An 18,543-nucleotide genomic window follows, 5' to 3' on the forward strand; every position below is an offset into this window, starting at 1 on the left:
ACTTTCAGATGGGAAAACAGAGGTTTAGTAATTTTCCAAGGTCTGTATCAAATTTCTAACATTTTGACTTTACAGAAAATCTACTTTGATGTAGGTTTTTGGATAAAAGCAAAAAGGTTATTTTGGAACATCTCATAATTTGGGTTAGGTTTCAGGAGCAGTGATTTAATAAATTTAGTATTTGTAATGGTGAGACTTTTAGTCTATGAAGTCTAGTCTGGAACTTCTTAAAGTAAAATAAGGTCTACTTCTCCACAGATTATGTATTCTAGAAGAAGATAATATTACTACTTCTTATGAAATATGATATAATTTCATTCTGAAGGGATCCTAATAATAAAGGATTAGTATAGAAAGTCCATCCTTTTTGAAAATAATGTTCTAAAAAACGACGCCACTTCTGTTTGAAATTCAACGTGCCCTAAGCCTCTCCAGTCTCCAGGCCTTACCTCCATCTCTCAGAAAACAGATCCATGCCAGGAACCTCAGTCACCTTTGCTTCATGTCTGTTTTCCCCACTACTGTACCCTATTCATTCTTGTATGGTCATGCTCCACCTAACATTTCAGTCAACGATGGACCGTATATACAACAGTGGTCCCACAAGATTAGTACCATGTAGCCTAGGTGTGTGGTAGGCTATACCATCAAGGTTTGTATAAGTACACTCTACGACGTTTGCACGACGAAATCACCTAACAACACATTTGTCAGAATGTATCCCCGTTGTTAAGCGACGCATGACTGTCTAAACCCCAATTTTTATTTATATGCCTAAAAGATTAAATGTGCCTAATTAATAGTTTTTAAGTAAATTTGGAAAGAATCATCCCACAACAAGCTTAAACCACATCTTTATCAAAACCAGGATCTTATATACACATCAAAGCAGAAAAGTAAACATAAAGAATAGAAAATGTATCTGACCTTCTTTATGGAAAATAAACGATTCCATTAATAAGTAAAATACAGGCCTATAATTTAATAGATGTGGAAAACTACACTTGAATGGACAATATCAAAGCTGACCGAATTCTAAATTCTTCAGTCAGTAATAACTTAAGCGAGCAGCAATATAATGACTGCCTCCTATAGTGCCTGACATTACCAACATAAGCTTTTCCGCTTTAAAACCACTCATTTACCTTCTGAGAATAGAAAGCTCGTAAGAAATGATGTGGCAAGAAAGTAAGTGCTAACACAAGCACTTACATGAACTCTCCTCCACTGGGTATGTAAGCTCCAGGAAAAGCTCATTTTCCTTAATGCTATCGCCCTAATGTCTAGAACAGTACCTGGACCATAGTGGGTACTAAGTGTTTGCTGAATGAATAAATGAATGTACTTAAGAAGCCATATTAGCTTTTATAAGAAGACACAAATTCTAACCCTGTATTCTGGAAAGAAAACTCCCAAATAGATCAGGAGCAAATTCCTTAGGGTTAGACATGCATTCTATGATCACTGAAATCTAAAAATAAAAGTTGTGTATGGGCAAAGCTAAAACCTGGGAAACATTCAAGATTGCTCTAGTTGATCAGGTGTATCAGGAGACAATTGTCATAAACCCTTCAAGAATGGAAAACACAACCAGTGAAAATTGGCAATATCAAGTGTTTGGTAAGACGACTTAACTCTGAAGTTACTGGAATGCTGTAAATCCTAGGATACATTTAAAATCAAACAGCCACAAGTTTCTGCCTTCTAAGCACTTTTCAGGAAATAATAAAATTCTCCTATTTAGCATGCTTATCTTAAATTAGAAGCCTAACATTTTATAACCTGTAATAATCTTACTTAGATGTTCTCTGAATGTAATTTCCTTTAATAATATAACTGTATTAAGTATAAATCAAATCTTCTTAGCCTATCTATGAATGCACTATCTGGAGAATACTTTGGTTTAAAAATCTTTAATTAAAAAAATAAAATAAAAATCTACTTCTAAATGAATCTCCATAGTATCTAATTTTATTCTTCGTGATTAGAAAATACTTATAAAACTGGGAAGTTTTGTAGAAATTAGGATACCTATATCTCGAGGCTGACTTAACAATCAGAAATATAAGGATGTACCTTACTCCAGCTTGGGTCCACCTGCAGAATCAAAGCTACCTCAATTGGATTTTCTGACATTATTATTGCCTAAAAGTGACATCATCACTACTCAAAGTTAAATAGGGTGGCAATTTTTAAATCCAAAATTCCTGGACCTGGGTTGTAACCTTCCACTTCTTTGGTGGTATTTTCATATATCATTGGGTTCAAGTAAAAGACTCAAATTGGGAAATCTGGATGACAAGTTCTCTATATAGATAAGGTAAAGTCAAAGTACTTTTCATGTTACTCAGTCTGTCTCAGGTTTAGTATCAACATAGCCTATTGTAGCTATTCCTTAAAGTCAACACCACTCACCTTTTACTTTTTAATTAATCTATCATTCCTTCCCCTATGGGGATTAAGAAGGTTAACCCAAGGCCCAACTTTGGTCCCCTCTGAGTTCCTAAAGAAAGAACATTATAAAATAAGAAAAAATAAAAGATCTTAAAGGAAATGAAGCACAGAGGAGTAGACGTCTAGAATTAGGTCATCGGACCTTCATTTCAGTGTACTTCTTTGACCTTTTTTAAGGTTCAAGTTTATCCTCTTTGTTAAAATAAACTTTACCAATTTGACTAGTATACTCCCATGTTCTGGTCTCTATGTATCTTGATTTCTTTCTATGCAACTGCACGAAATGGTTTTCCTGACTGCTCCCCTCTGGAGCATATCATGCTGTAGGCATTTCTGCCACTCTCCTAGAAAACCCTGATCTGCTAGGACAAGCTAAGATCTCCATCCCTTTTGCCTCTTCATGGATTTATAGAACACATTTCCAAGTTAAAAATGAATGCTATCTGGACCTAAACAGTCTGTCCTATATTATAAACTTCAAAATACTCAGTATCCTACATTTACCTTTTATCACATACAAGTTTGGTTTCCTTGAATTTTGGAGGAAGAGGATATTTGCCAAAGAGTCAAGTTTGACTGGCTTAGTGAGCTAGCACATTTCTTCATTGGTCACAGACTACTTTGCCTTGACTTAAAATGGAAATATAACAAACTTTCCCTTTCAGGTAATGGAGGAAATAAAAATGGAAACAACAAAGAAATAAAACAAAACCATAACGAACTAAAACAAAAACAAAAAAAGAAGAAAAACCCCAAAGCTTTTGTCAGCAGTTGCACCAAAATAATATAGGTTGCCTTCCTTAGCTTGGGTCAAGAAGTTTAATTGTCTGGCTAACAGATTAGGTAAATAAGGTGACCATGGTCAAGTTGATGCCCAAACTCACCAAAAAAGATATTTTTATTTAATTCTATAAAAGCAATCTGGTGTATCAAATACATACTTAATAATTTAAAAACAATAAATAATCCAATTCATGCAATCATTAACATAGTAGCCACTGAATTTACTAACCATTGCAATTATTCAAGGTCAGATAAGTACATACAGAGGAAATGATGAGGCAATCGGTTTTATTCTCCCTGCTGCATTTAAGAATAGAAATGTCCTGAACCAAGATGGATAGCACTTCTACTGTCTCCCTTCCACATTCCTTCTGGAACCATTTATATGTTATCCCCACACTGGCCATCTATGACAAGGAGTTGGCAAATGCTCAGAGTGGTGCAGAGTGTTAGAATGGCTGAACATGTCACTAGGTTATCAGGAGAAGGCTGGGAGAGCACATATTAGTTCCAAGGCCTAGAGAAGATGAGATGAGACAACTATCCAAAAAGCAACTTCACCTTTCATAAACACCCTCAGAGGTGTTCTTTTAACAGGCTTATGAGACTGAATATTTTTTGAAACAAGATTAAACCGGGATTTTATGGGAAATCTTTTAGTCGCACATGATGTTATTTTAAAATATTCTAACCAGGGTGATTTTTCAGTTGAATTTATATTATGATAGTATATCATACTATATTATGATAAGTGTGATTATTTAAAAATTTTAATTTGAAAGTCATAGCAGTACAATAACTAGCTACTTAAGCTAATCAAGATACTGAGTTCTATTACAGAATTAGAAAATATTTAAAGAAATGGGGAGGGAAGCAATTTTACCTTACTAAATTTTGCTGCATAGATTCAACCTTCATTAAAATTTGGACCCCAGTCTGAGAGCGAATGTAGGCTTTCAACCTGAAATAAAAATGTCATATTGAAGGAAGTAAAACTGATTTTTTGTATATATCAAGTGTCTATGGAAGACTAAGCATTTATGAGTAGCTAACGATACTTAAAATTCATCCATACAAACACAGAAAAGGGGTTAAAGATATTTTCTAATCAAGGATCTGAATTTTAAAAAATTACTTTTCTTCTCTCTGTGCAATTAAATATCTTAAATTAAAAAATATCTATTTCAGTAAATTAATCTTATTCACTCTTTAAAAATGTAGCCAATTTAGTGACAAGTATTTTGTCTTATTGCCAAATATATGACCAATGGTAACAACCGGATTATGAGGAATAAGAAGGAAAGAAACTCAACTATTGTAGCTGTCCCAAAGACACTGCTTGATATGTGACATGGATCTGTCTGGGCACTGTTCAGTCTGGGTACTACCTTTTATGAAAAGTAGAAAATGAGATTTAACCAGAACTGGATCAGACATTTTTTCCACATAGTCTAAATTGTAAACACTACGTTACTCTGGAACCAAACCAAGCTATTCATATCCCAGGCAGGTACCATCTGGGGAAAAGAAAGTCAACTGGGTTCCTGCCCAGGAACACTACTAATTCATACTTTAACAATAGTTTCCTTTTTTGAGCACTGCCTACTATGTGCTAGGCCCTGTACCAGGAACTTTATATATGCTATTTTTTTTTAGCTTTATAACAATGCTTTGCTGGTGTTGTTAGTGCCGTGGAGTCGATTCTGACTCCTAGCAACCCTGTGTATAGCAGAGTGGAACCCTGCCCGGTCTTTTTGCGCCATCCTCTCACCTTCTGGCACTTTACCAGACAATGCTCCACTGCTATTCATAGGATTTTTATGGCCAATTTTTTCAGAGATGGATGGCCAGGTCCTTCTTCCTAGTCTGTCTTAATCTGGAAGCTCTGCTGAAACCTGTCCACCATAGGTGACCCTGATGGTATTTGAAATACCGATGGTATAGCTTTGAACGTCACAGCAACACACAGCCACCAAAGTATGACAACCAATAGATAGGTGGTGTGGTTCCCTGACCCGGAAATGAACCTGGACCATGGTGGTGAGAGTGTCCAATCTTAACCACTAGACCACAAGGGCTGGTTCATGACAACCCTATCTAGTAGATATCATTCTCATTTTACTGATGGAAAAAATTAAGGCCTGGAAGTTAAGTAACCTACTCCTGATCACATAGCTAATAAGGGACAGAGCTAGCTATTCTAACCCAGATATTCATGACTGAATCTTTCCACTATGCTAAGTTAACTATTTTTGTCCATGCTGTATTACTGTATTTCTGGACAGAAGCCAGAGTGTATTTTCCTTAGCTTTATGAAGACTGGGCTGAAATAGGATTTCCTGTCTTTAATAGTTACTTGGAAACTCTTAATTTTCAGAGTTTTGGGTTCAACTTGAAAGGCAGTTTAGTTTAAGGGTTAAGAGTACAGACTCTTAACTCTAGACTGCCTGGGTTTGAATCTAAGGTTCCCTGCTTATTAGCTAGATGAAGTCACTTAACCACTTTAAGGCTCAGTTTCCCCATCTGTAAAATGGGTATAATAGCAGTAATCTACCTTAAAGGGTTATTGTGATGTTTAAATGAATTAATACATTTATTATTATCTGCTTCAAAGAGTGTCTGGAACACAGTATAAACAGTAAGTGTTGGGCCGGCCCCGTGGCTTGGTGGTTAAGTGCGCGCCCTCCGATGCTGGTGGCCCGGGTTCGGATCCCGGGCGCGTACCGAGGCACCACTTCTCCGTCCATCCTGAGGCCAGTCCCACATACAGCAACTAGAAGGATGTGCAGCTATGACATACAACTATCTACTGGGGCTTTGGGGGGAAAAAATAAATAAAATCTTTCAAAAAAAAAAAAAAACAGTAAGTGTTAAGAGTGGCTGTTACTACTATCGAAAAGCATCATTTCTGACTCCCAAAGCCTTGAGTAAACAAAGGAAACGGCACAGAAAGTAAACTGCACTGAGACATCACATTCTAATAAAGTCATGACTTTACATAATAAATATGTACATAACAAATACCTGAACATGTTTAATAATTTCCAAAAGCTACAAGATTTTTGAAAATATACCTTTGACGAATTACAGGATCAGACTTTTCAGGATCAATGTAAGGTCTTAGGATTTCATTAATAGTTTTATCATCTGGTACTCTTCCCAACAAAGAAAACAAAAACAAAAATAAAACATATTATTATTTATAATTTTCTACTAAAGGTGTTAACTTAGAATTACTAAATCTTGTGGCTTTTTTGTTTAAAGAACTGAACAGAGACCTTTTATTTCACTCTTGGCAAAATATAACATCCTTTTAAGCAAAAATTACTTAGGAAAAAAAGCTCAAAAAGATTTCTTGGACACAGTTAACAAAATCTTAAAAAACAATATTTTAAAAAGCTCCCTATAAATCAATTATAAAAATAATTAATACACACCTGTGCTCAAAGATGAAAAGAAAGACGTCAGGATGAAATATATTTGAAAATTGCAGAAATCAAAAATCTGAGAGAAGGTTTCAGTTGAAGCTAATTTTAGTGCATGTTCAAGTTTATTCATTCTAAATCATAACACCAGGTTACAAAATGGATAGTACTTTCCCTAGACACAAAGTATTTTAGGTTTTCCAACTTTCCAGTATGTATGCACGTTGTTTTAAACTATAAAGCTCTAGAAACAAAATTAAGACACTGTTTTGAACTAGTAACTTTCCTCAATCATTTATACATATTCATATATACTACTGTGCTATATACCCCTACCTATAAAATCTACGTCCTTTCCCTGTCTTTAATCTGGTATGCGACGTCAAATAATAAAGTTCACTAAAATCCATATGACAATTACAAAGAGAGTACATTTATGCAAAATGTGGATATATGCTGAATACATTACTTAAAAAGCAACTTTAAAATTTTCCTAATCCAAGGAATCAAATGGTACACAACCATTAAAATTTTTAAATGATACCTGAAAATGTTCATAATATGAAAAAAGTAGGATAAAAAACTGTTTATGTAAATTAACAACAATTATGAGTATACATATATACATGTCTAAATTAACATATCTTCTGAGGGACACACTGTAACATCAATAGTAGTAATCTTTGCATAGTAGAATAATTGGGTCATTTTTCATTTCCTATACAACCACCCAGCTTAAGAAATAGAAAGTTTTCAGCCCTCTTCATTCTCCCTGCATCTCTCTCCCTAACACCTGCTCCCCCTGCTGAAGTAAACACCAGGATTTCTGTGCTAATGTTTTCCCTCGGAGTTGTACCACTTCTGTAGGTATTCCTAAAAAGTACTGTTTCGTTTTCTGGGTTTTTTTTTTTCATATTTACAAAGAGAATCATATTCTGTGCCTTCTTCTCACTCCACATTATTTCTGAGATTCACCCACACTGATGTGTGTAGCTGTATAATGCATTCATTCTCAATGGTGTTTGGCATTTCATTGTGTATATATATACCACAACTTAGTTTTCCATTCTACTACTGACATACATTTACTGATATCACATTTAAATTAACAGTTTATTTTAAATACAGAGACATAACAAAAACAAGTAAGTTCTTAATAGACAGTGATGATACTATACCTTTTTTCTACGTACACAGCTTGACTCTGAGGAAACTGGAGCTTTACGTGCCAACAAAACTGTTGTTTTCTGAGAGAAAATAATCATGTGAGGCTCAAGGTAGACAATAAAAGTTTGAACACAAATCAAACTTCCTGAATTTTCGTTTTCAGATAATAATTCTAAAGTATTCTTAGAATTTAACGTATCTTTTCTACTGAGAGGTATTTTCTCTTTTCTAAGATTTTAGAGGCTATGTTTTTTAAACAATATACTTGCAAGAGTTTTTAAGAAAAAAAAAAATTAAGTGAAGAAATTCTGAATTCCAAGGACCTTACATTCCTGAATTAGAAGGCAATTTCTCATAGTTCAGGGGCTTTTGAGATTAGTGTGCTACTACTTGAAGTTTACAAATAAATTTCCTCCTGACTAAAAACAAGGAGCTGATGTCTTTGCCTGACTAGTCTGGAAATTAGATGAATGAAGTTGTCCGGTTGAGACCAGCTGGCTGCAGATACACTTCTGAGCCATGAGTACGTGCATTCAGTAGCAAAACAATAGACAACAAGTTGGTTGCTAAGCAGAATGCACTCTGAGCTACAGTCCCTTTGCTTCTAGGTCTAAACTTTGGTTTGATACAGGATCAACAGTAATAATTCACTAAACGTCTGATTTTAGAAAAATGACCACATGTTCTACTTAATATATCTAAATTTGGTGACACTAGAGATCATTCCTTTTTTAAAAAATTTAATGCTCAAAATATTGACTCCATTACAGAAATTTAAACGTCTTCACTACATGATGGCTTTACACATTTTCCTTACTGAGAAGAAATTTCTAACAACCCACTGGCAAGTTAATGGCCAGCAGCACGTCCAAGCAACAGCCAGCATCTCCTATAAATCTATCCCTTAGCAGTGTAGCCCCAAAATCTAAAATAATTTTCTTTTAATACATTCTAGTAGACCATCTCCTACCAAACATTTATGAGATTTAGTCATATTCTTGTCAGAAGACCATGAACATAAAATCAAGTAAAAATCCTTCTATTAGGGTAAGTTATCACAGATCTGCTTATGGAATTTTTCTTTAATAACAAGATAGTTTTTGGTACTAGCTAGAAAAAATATGCTTGATTATGCTTATGTTGATAGTGCCACTTATCCTATAAGAAACAATCATGTTACGTTTAATTTTTTTATATAGAAAAAGTTGTAAAGCACCCTTTATTAATTTAAAGGCCAGATGTCTAAAATCTCAGAGGAAAAAACTAAAAAAAAATCTGAATGCAAATATAACAGTTACTGGTTTTAAATAAATTATTCTTCCAAAATGAAACACCTTGCAATGTTCGTTATTTGTGACACAGGCATAACATAATATCACCATCAAGAGGCTGAAATATACCACATTTCTCTCTTAATAAGAAATAAAACTGATTTCTAAATCTTAATGCATAATATGGCTTCTTTCTAAATACATTTGTTTTTCCATGTTAAGTTACAGGAGAAAAATGATTATGAACTTGTCATCTTGTGGAATTGTAAATCATACCCAATCACCCCAATCATTGCCTGAGTAATTTTCAAGAACCATTCACCTTTCTTAGCATTCAGTAAACCCTAAATGCCTGCAGAAAATAGTTAACATTCCAAAAACAAAGAGAGAAAAGCCCTTGGAAATCATTTTATTTGCTGTAGTTAACTAGTTGTGGTTATAAGGAAGTCATTCATTACTGTTTTATTATAAATACATCTCTAAACTGTGACTATTATAAAAATCTTTCTATACTTGGCCTCAGTTCAAACATGAACAAATTTGAAAAAAAAAGTACATTTACTTTTAAAAACTGTGACCTTGCAATATTTCAAAAACAAACAAAAAAAAGAGAATAACATAAAGAACACTCAATGTACCCAAACTCAGATTTAACCAACTTACATACTGCCATATTTATTTGAGATATTTTTTTTCTTCTAAGAAATAAAAGGTTATTGATATGGTTGATGATCCTTTGTTTTTTGTTTTTTTTTTGTGAGGAAGATCAGCCCTGAGCTAACATCCGATGCCAATCCTCCACTTTTTGCTGAGGAACACTGGCCCTGAGCAAACATCCGTGCTGATCTTCCTCCACTTTATGTAGGACGCTGCCACAGCATGGTCTGACAAGCGGCGCATCAGTGCGCGCCCGGGATCCGAACCCGGGCCGCCAGCAGCCGAGCACGCGCGCTTAACCGCTACGCCACGGGGCCAGCCCCGGGTGATGATCGTTTGTACTGTTCCTTGATTCAATTCCCTTCCTATCATCAGAGGTAAGTAGTATCCTGAGGTTGGGTGGGTATTCTTGCCATCCCTGGTTTTATATTTTTAATATATATATACACATATCTATAAACAATATAGTATCTTGTGTGATATTAACATTTATTTCAATGTTATCCTAAATATCCTATGCCTTGCATTTTCATTACATCATGCTTTAGAAATTTATTTGATGATACATATAGATTAGTTCATTAATTTTAACTGTTGTACAGTATTCCACTGTGTGAAGAATGTCAAAATCTATTTATCCATTCTCTACTGATAGACATTATGACTCCTTCCAATTCTTTACCATTTGTTCTTCCATATTAAACCACAATAAAGAAAAAATAAAAGAATGTTCCCAGGGATGGGGCTATCATTTACCTCTACTGGTACATGTAACTAAAAGTTAACTTCACTGAAAAACTGGCCGTACTTTTTAACTGTATGGTAGTATAAGAGGCATTTGAGAACGGTAATTCAGAGTAAAAGATTTGAGTGAAAGAGCGGACAAAGAGAAGAGTATTGTATAAAGAATTCCTGAAATGGGTGAGATAATTATCTCTAAAGTGGTTTCCAATTCTGTAGTATTCCTAAATTGATGTAGTACTGACATGGGCAATCAAATCTCTTCCAAAGTCTCAATTAAGTTTGTTTCCCATTTTTCATAATTATATATAGCGATACATGTCTCACTTAACAAAATACACATACATCAAAATGCCAACATTACTTGTGAGGAGGACTGTGAATAATTTTATATCTTTTTTGTTTATTAGTTTTTTAAAAGAACATACTTCGTAAAGAAAAAAGTTAATAATGCTTCAGTGAGTATATTTATGCATATATGTAATTGTTTCTCTACTTTGGATTATTTTCTAAAGATAGATTCCAAGAAGTAGAATCATTAGGATAGGGCAGGGTTTCTCAACCTCAGCAGTGCTGACATTCTGGACCAGATAATTCTTTGTTATTGGAGGGGGAGGGGGACGACGACACTGTTGTGTGCGTTGCCAGGATGTTTAGCAACATCTCAAGTCTCTACCCATTAGATGCCACTAGCAACACCCACCCCGCTAGTTGTGACAAAAAAGATGCTCCCAGATATTGCGAATGTCCTCTGAGTGGCCAAATCACCACTGTTTGAGAACCACCGGGATAGAGGTTTAAACATTTACTACTACTCCTAATGCATTAGGACTACTGTTTCCTAAATTCAACAAAATGCCTTCAACTATAATAATGTCATTGTGTCCTTGCCATATTTATCAACATTCTCAAGAATGGAAATATTGTATCGTAGGTAACTTAGGCACCCCAAGGCACTATGTTTAGAGTTTGATAATAGACTGGTGAAGTAATGGTGGCAATTATTAAACCTAATGTTCCCTTCTGGAGGACCTGACAAAGTAACAGAAACACTGACCTCTTCTGAGTCCCATGAAACTGAAGTAACTATTCATGCATAGCAAAGCCTTTTCTTCTCCTCCCCCAAATACACACACACACACACACACACACACACAAAACACACACAGATCATGCATTCTCAATGGAGGCAGCATCACCCCAAGGGGGGAGAAAATTGGTTCTTGGGAGGGTAAAAAAACACCTTAAATATTACAATGGTTTGTGGCCCACCAAAGGGCCACTGTACATAAACAGATATACAGTATATCTGCGGTATCAAAATATCATGGGGGGCAATTAGAAAATGTCTAAAAAGGCTCCTTGGGAGGTGATAATGAAAAAAAGGTTGAGAAACACTTTGTGCACCTATTAAATAAGGAAAATAAATATTATTTTATATTTGGTTTTAGGGAGTTAATACAGGGCCCTTATTTAACAACTCTTGCTTACTAGAAACTGTTAGGGATCATTTTCTCCCACAGTTTCAAGAAAGTAGCACGCAGATAAAGACACAAATTTGGGGAGGAGGGAAGTTCTATAACCATATAATACTCAATTATTCTCGACTTCATAGCTTAGAATTGCTAATTTTCATCTCTGGAGTGCTGCCACAATTCCAAGGAAGAAGATCCAAATCAAAATCATCAGATCCTTTTAAATGGCACTGCTCTCTTGATACGGTAAGATGTGCAAGCTCATTTATAGCCAAAGAAATAAAATATTTTCATTTACCAGATTTATAAAGATGTTAAATTTAGAGATGCTTGGGAAGTGTGGTAAAATGGACATTCTCCATTATTAATAGGAGTATAAACTGGTGCAAGCTTCTGGCAGTTCAATTTCATAAAAGCTATAAATAAAAATTCATAATAAAATCTAAATGTATATCATCAAAAAATTTGATTAAATAAATCATGGTAACTCTACATAACGAATGAAAAGATGAGGCAGAACTATACGCACTTAGGCAGAAAAATGTACATGCTGAATGATGGCATTTACATTCATACGTGTATTCAGAAGTATGAAGAATATGTCCCAAACTTTTAACTACGGTTATTTCTTGACATTATAAAAGGACTTAATTCTTACTTTACGTGTCTGTATTAAATAAATCTTTGACATAAGATTTGCTATTTTTTACAATCATCAAAGTCAAAAATGTTCTCATGGGGAAGTGCAGGATGGTAGTCATAGAAAGGACAGCAATAATTTTAACATTCTTTTTAAACTTAAAAATATTCCACCATTGGAAGAGTTCTTTTAAGATATTTCCTTTTTATCTCAGAAATTATTACTCAACCAGAACTAGGGTTACTTATCTAATCATTCTGGCAGCTTCAAAGCTAGCTTTCTCAAGAAATATGCTACAACTAAGAGTTACATATGGAGTCTGAATTCTAAGCACTAAGATTTCTAATACAAAGTTTAAATGAGCTTGAATACTTTTGTTCTTAAAAAAAATCACCAATTATTATTCTACTCCATCACTGATTACCCAGCATTTACTCAAAGAACACTTCTGAAGGCTAGCTAGGCATTAGGGACACAAAGACACTGAGGGGATGAGCCCAAGCAGACTTCTTTTTAGGCCAGTGAGTCAATCACCAACCCTGCGCACTGCATTTTTCCTTCTCTATCACTGTGAGAGTATAGAGTTTTCACATGAAAGCACTCTGTTCTTTATTGACACTGTACACAGGAAGAATACTCACTATACTGTAATGCCCAGAAGTATGACAGGGCAGAGGTTAAGTGGACTCTGTTTGAATCCTTCTGTTAATTTATTACTTTACGTGGTCTTGAGCAAGAGACACATCTCTGTGCCACATTTCTCACAGTAAAATGGGGATAACAATAGTATTTATATCATAGTATTAAATGAGTAAATATATGTCAAGAGCTCAGAACTGAGCAATCAAAAATGTTAGTTACTGTTATTATTACCACTGTTATAATTCTGCATTCAATTCAACATCCTGAATTATGAAGCCTAGAACAGAAATACTGACATGGCCTTTAACCAAGAATATCTCGCCATGAGTTCATAACCAAACTCTACTTACACTGAATTTAGTGTTTAGTGGCTAAAGATGAAACTGGACACATGGATTAATAACAGATTGTAAAAGGCCCTGAATGTTTTGCTAAACAGCATGGATTTTATTACGTGGTTAATGCACCAGTGACAAAGGTTTTTAAAGAAGGGTGAAATGAAGGGCTTAGAAAGAGATCCATTATCCTACTACTTAACTCTCAGAGTGTTTTATAGTACACTGAAGACATTAACTTTCCTGTCCTTGTTTGTAGTTATTAAAGGAAGTATTTCCCACTACTTTGAGAAGCACACGGACATACCATGTCAGTTCAAATATGCCTGAAATTTTTACTTCTGATTTTTAAAGACAGATGACTCCACGAGGTAAGCTAAAGCTAGACTTTCTACATGTTTGATCTTCAGAACATTATACCACTAATTAAATTAGAAAAGTCTATGAAAACTACCAGCAGATCCTTTTACCAGAGAACACTAGAAAGTAGCAATAATAATAACAATAGTTTAAGTGCTTTTTATGTCAGACATTGTTCTAAATGTTTTACATGTATTAATTCATTTAATTCTTCTAACTCTGTGAGATAAATGCCGTTACTTCACTTTATAGATGAAAATACTAAGGTAGAAGAAAGTCATTCCTCCAAGGTCATTATTCACTGGAAAGTGGCAGGCAGTACAATAACTCTAGAGTCTACGCTCTAATCTACTATACTATTATGAACTTTCCAGAATTGAAAGTTCAATAACAAACCATGTATTTTTCTCTACTGCTAATTCAAATGTACCTCAATTATATTTTCTTTTAAATATTTGCCTTATTTTAAAACTATTTTTAAGCGTTATAGTGGACATTTTCATTGTCTATTTGATTGGCAATCCCTTATCACCATCCATCCTCCTTCCTAATCCATAACCATACTTGGATTAAAGGACTCCATCACTACCTCCAGGGGTATGCACCTACTGGTTGGCTTAAGAAAATCACTATCTTATATTTTCCTGGGCACAATGGCTCAGCATTGAGCAGATGACCTAGGTGATCCAATCATGGTGAATTTCAGGTTTCCCATTCCGTAATGCTGGGAGAGAAGCACTCCTGAATATTTACTGTAACCCAAACTGTTACCAGGGGCATCCTATGACCATTAGGATTCAGCTGACACCATTGAAGAAACCATGAAGAATCAGCAATTAACTGGGTCCTGGAATATATCATTGAATCATCGTATCTATTAACCCTGAAGTCCATCCTACCGCTGGACATTCAGTTATGAGAGTTAATAATACACCCTTTTTATATCTCGAACTGGTTTAAACTGGGTATTTTATTTCATGCAACATAAAGCATCTTAACTGACACAAAGGATTAAAGTTTTCTTCTTTCTAGGTTTCGTCTTTCTTTTCTAACCAAGAGAAAAGGAAGACAGACTATCTGTAAATTGTCAACTGTTATGAAATTTGGAAGCAGCAAATAATACTTGATAAAATTTCAGGAAAAAAGCATTTCTGTTCCCCTGCTGGTTATAAAATCTTATTTTATTTACTATTATTTTTTTTAGTGAAGAAGACTATCCCTGAGCTAATATCTGTGCCAATCTTCCTCTTTTTGCTTGAAGAAGATTGTCCCTGAGCTAACATCTGTGCCAATCTTCCTCTATTTTGTTATGTGGGACGCTGCCACAGCATGGCTTGATGAGCAGTGCGTAGGTCCGTGCCCGGGATCCAAACCCGCCAACCCTGGGCCACTGAAGCAGAGTGCACATACTTAACCACTATGCTACCAGGCCGATCTCATAAAATCTTATTTTAATTTAAAGCAGAAAAAAAAAATCTACCAAATTTTGAAACCCTTCAAGGAAATAACAAATGTATAAAATATCTATATAATCCTTCCTCACAGGCATTTTACCTTTTTTTTTTTTTTTTTGTGAGGAAGATCAGCCCTGAGCTAACATCCATGCCAATCCTCCTCTCTCTGCTAAGGAAGACTGGCCCTGAGCTAACATCTATTGCCAATCCTCCTCCTTTTTTTTTCCTTTTTTCTCCCCAAAGCCCCAGTAGATAGTTGTATGTCATAGTTGCACATCCTTCTAGTTGCCATATGTGGGACGTTGCCTCACCATGGCTAGACAAGTGGTGTGTCGGTGCGCACCTGGGATCTGAACCCGGGCCGCCAGTAGCAGAGCGCGCACACTTAACCGCTAAGCCACAGGGCCAGCTCCCATTTTATCTTTTAAAATGCATTTCAAGATCAAAATTTAAAGTCTCAAAAATAAATGTAACTATTCCTCATAAAAATAATCCATCAATTTTATTAGGCTTGGTACCATAAGTATTTTTGGAAGAGTGAATACAAAGGATCTGTGGAATTACTTAGCACGGATTGAAATTACTAGAATTGGGGGAATGAAAACCATAATTTTATATGTCTCACATCATTATGAAAATACTTTGAAAAGTTGTAGAATATATTTTGCTCTTTTATAAATTAGTTTCACCACTACATGATAATCATAGGAAACAGGTTAAGTATGTAGTACGGTTTTAGTAGACAGTATATTAAGAAAATGGATGTAGAAGGTGAAGATTCAAATGAAAAAGTACATTTTAATTCAAATAATTGATAAATACTTGAGCACTTAATAAAGCAGTTCTCAAGTGGTAAAGGCACCAACCTAGAGTAGGGAAGCATTCGGAAATGGCTGGGCAGTTTCAATTGTTCCAAGACTGGAGAGAACTTGAGGCATTTAGTGGGCAGGGACCAGAAATGCTAACCTTTCTGTAATGCATAGAAAAGTCCCACACAACAAAAAATTGTCCTGTTCAAAATGCCAATAAAGTCCCTACTAAGACACAATAGAATGCAGGAAGGAGAGCAGATATAACCATACCAAAAAACTGAATACCAGCACTAAAAGCCGGCATCTATTTCATATTAACTGTGGAGAAAACATGTACTAGAGGAACTCCAGCAAAGGAGAAATAATGGAGAAGATGAGCTACCATGTGTACTTTCACAGATGGTGAGGAAATACGGAAGGGAAGACATTCTAGGATTAAGAACGGTGACCAGCCTGGGTACATTTAGTTGAATACATTAGGAAATCAGGTAGGGACAGAATATTAATATCCATATTTAGTATGGAGCCCTCATAGGAACAGGAAAATTTTCTGCTCAAAGTATGACTCCCTAGCATGGTACATAAGGTCCTGCAAGGCCCAGCCCCAATGGGGCTCTCTCCAGCCTCATCTCCTACCACTTACCAACTCCCGCCCTAGTTTCTAGACACATCAAACCACTTACATTGTCTTAAATTTGCTACCCTATCCTTTTGCATCTGATATTCTCACTACAAGATCACTCTTCCCTTCTGTCTGGATAAAAACCTAGACTTAAAAACTCTTCCTTGTCCTTCAAATATTTGCTCAAATTCTATCTTCTGTGGGAGGTCTTTCCAGTCTCCAGCTCTCAATGAATAACACTTCCCCAAGGCTGGGGCAGTGAGCCCTCCTTTGTGTTCCCACAGCACTTCATGTGTACCCCACCCCATCAGTGCATTAACTACACTCCGTTGTAAGAGTCTGCTGACTTGTCTTCCCACTGACTGAACTACTTGTGAACAAGGAACAGTGACTTACTGGCACATAGGTCACTGGTTTTCAGGTTGAGGTAAACATCAGAATCATCTGATGCTTTTTTCATTTTTTACTTAAAGACAATTTTTTTAGAGCACTTTTAGATTCACAGCAAAATCAAGAGGAAGGTACATAGATTTCTCATATACCCTTTGCCACACATGCACAACTTCATCTGGTGCTTTTTAAAAATAAAGACGCCTAAGCTCTACTCGAGGCCCAATGAATTAGCAATTCTGTTGGTCAGGCCCAGGTATCTGTATTTTAAAATATTCTCAGTTAATTCTGATGTGCACTCTAGATTGAAAACCACATACACAAAACTGGCACTATCATTGTCCCCATCTTACAAATAAGGCAACAGGTACAAAGAGGTAAGTAATTTGTCAAGAAAACTCCCTTGCACATAAAGATTAAATTAAATTGTGTCATATTTAACACAAGATAAACATTCAAGAATTAACTATATTATCATCCTTCTTTTAAAAAGCAAATACACTGAGGAAGACTTAGATTATTTTGCTTAGTGAGAAATACTTGAAACATTATATTTCTAACTACCAAAAGGGTAGCAATTTTAAATAGGGGAGATAAGGAAAGAGAGTTAATTTTAGGCCATGGAATGGGGTACAACACTTGAGAGCCTCAGAAAGTCCAAGGCCAGGAGATGAGATGACAAATTTCACCTACTGGTAATTCTGTCCATGGCCAGTGAAGGTATCTCTGAGCTAACGACTCCTGTGGGCACAGAAACATTAAAGGATTCTGAGCAGGTGACCATCATACTAAAAACATGTTTTAGAAAGATGTTTCTGGCAGCAGCGTATAAGAGTGACTGAGGTGAGGAGACAGTGAAGGCAGGGAAAGCACTCAGAAGTTCCCCAATAGTCCAGGGTGAGAAAAGACAGGCCTGCATGGGAGAACACAGCTGGGAAATGTTGCACTGAAGGAAACAGAAAGGGACCCATTCCAGAGGCATATCATGAAGAATCAGACTTGGTGACTGGGGAAGGACTTTCCTAACTGAACCAGTTTGGGGACCCCAAGATGATCAAGAGTGTTTGGCTTTCCATTTCCATGAACGCTGGCTAACTGCTGCTGTGGAAAGGTACACCCTCCATGACGCTATGTCACAAGAACTTCCTTACCACTGTCTACATGGCCCCAGTAAGGAAACGCCTGACCAGGGAACTAGTAGGCTTCTATTCTTTCAGACTGGTTTCCTAAGTCCCTGCTGTTGCTCTGAAATTCTTCCATCAAACTATATCAAAGCTATTACGACAGAGAAACTCTAGAGCTAAACATTTTCAAT

The 18,543-nt window shown here is 35.7% G+C and overlaps 1 protein-coding gene across 3 annotated transcripts in view; it reads right to left on the reverse strand.

The window, feature by feature from the left end:
* ZNHIT6 (zinc finger HIT-type containing 6) overlaps positions 1–18,543 on the reverse strand; it is a 59,856-nt gene that overhangs the window by 16,637 nt on the left and 24,676 nt on the right. For 2 of the 3 annotated variants that reach the window (XM_058538418.1, XM_058538417.1), the window contains 3 exons: positions 7,841–7,909; positions 6,312–6,392; positions 4,121–4,198 (listed from right to left, as the gene is read on the reverse strand). In XM_058538418.1, coding sequence (XP_058394401.1) covers positions 4,121–4,198; positions 6,312–6,392; positions 7,841–7,909 — 228 coding nt within the window. The remainder of the gene's footprint in view (positions 1–4,120; positions 4,199–6,311; positions 6,393–7,840; positions 7,910–18,543) is intronic. The other variant, XM_058538419.1, reaches the window with a different exon arrangement.

Source organism: Diceros bicornis, chromosome 4 (assembly GCF_020826845.1).
Source record: "Diceros bicornis minor isolate mBicDic1 chromosome 4, mDicBic1.mat.cur, whole genome shotgun sequence".
NCBI lineage: Eukaryota > Metazoa > Chordata > Mammalia > Perissodactyla > Rhinocerotidae > Diceros > Diceros bicornis.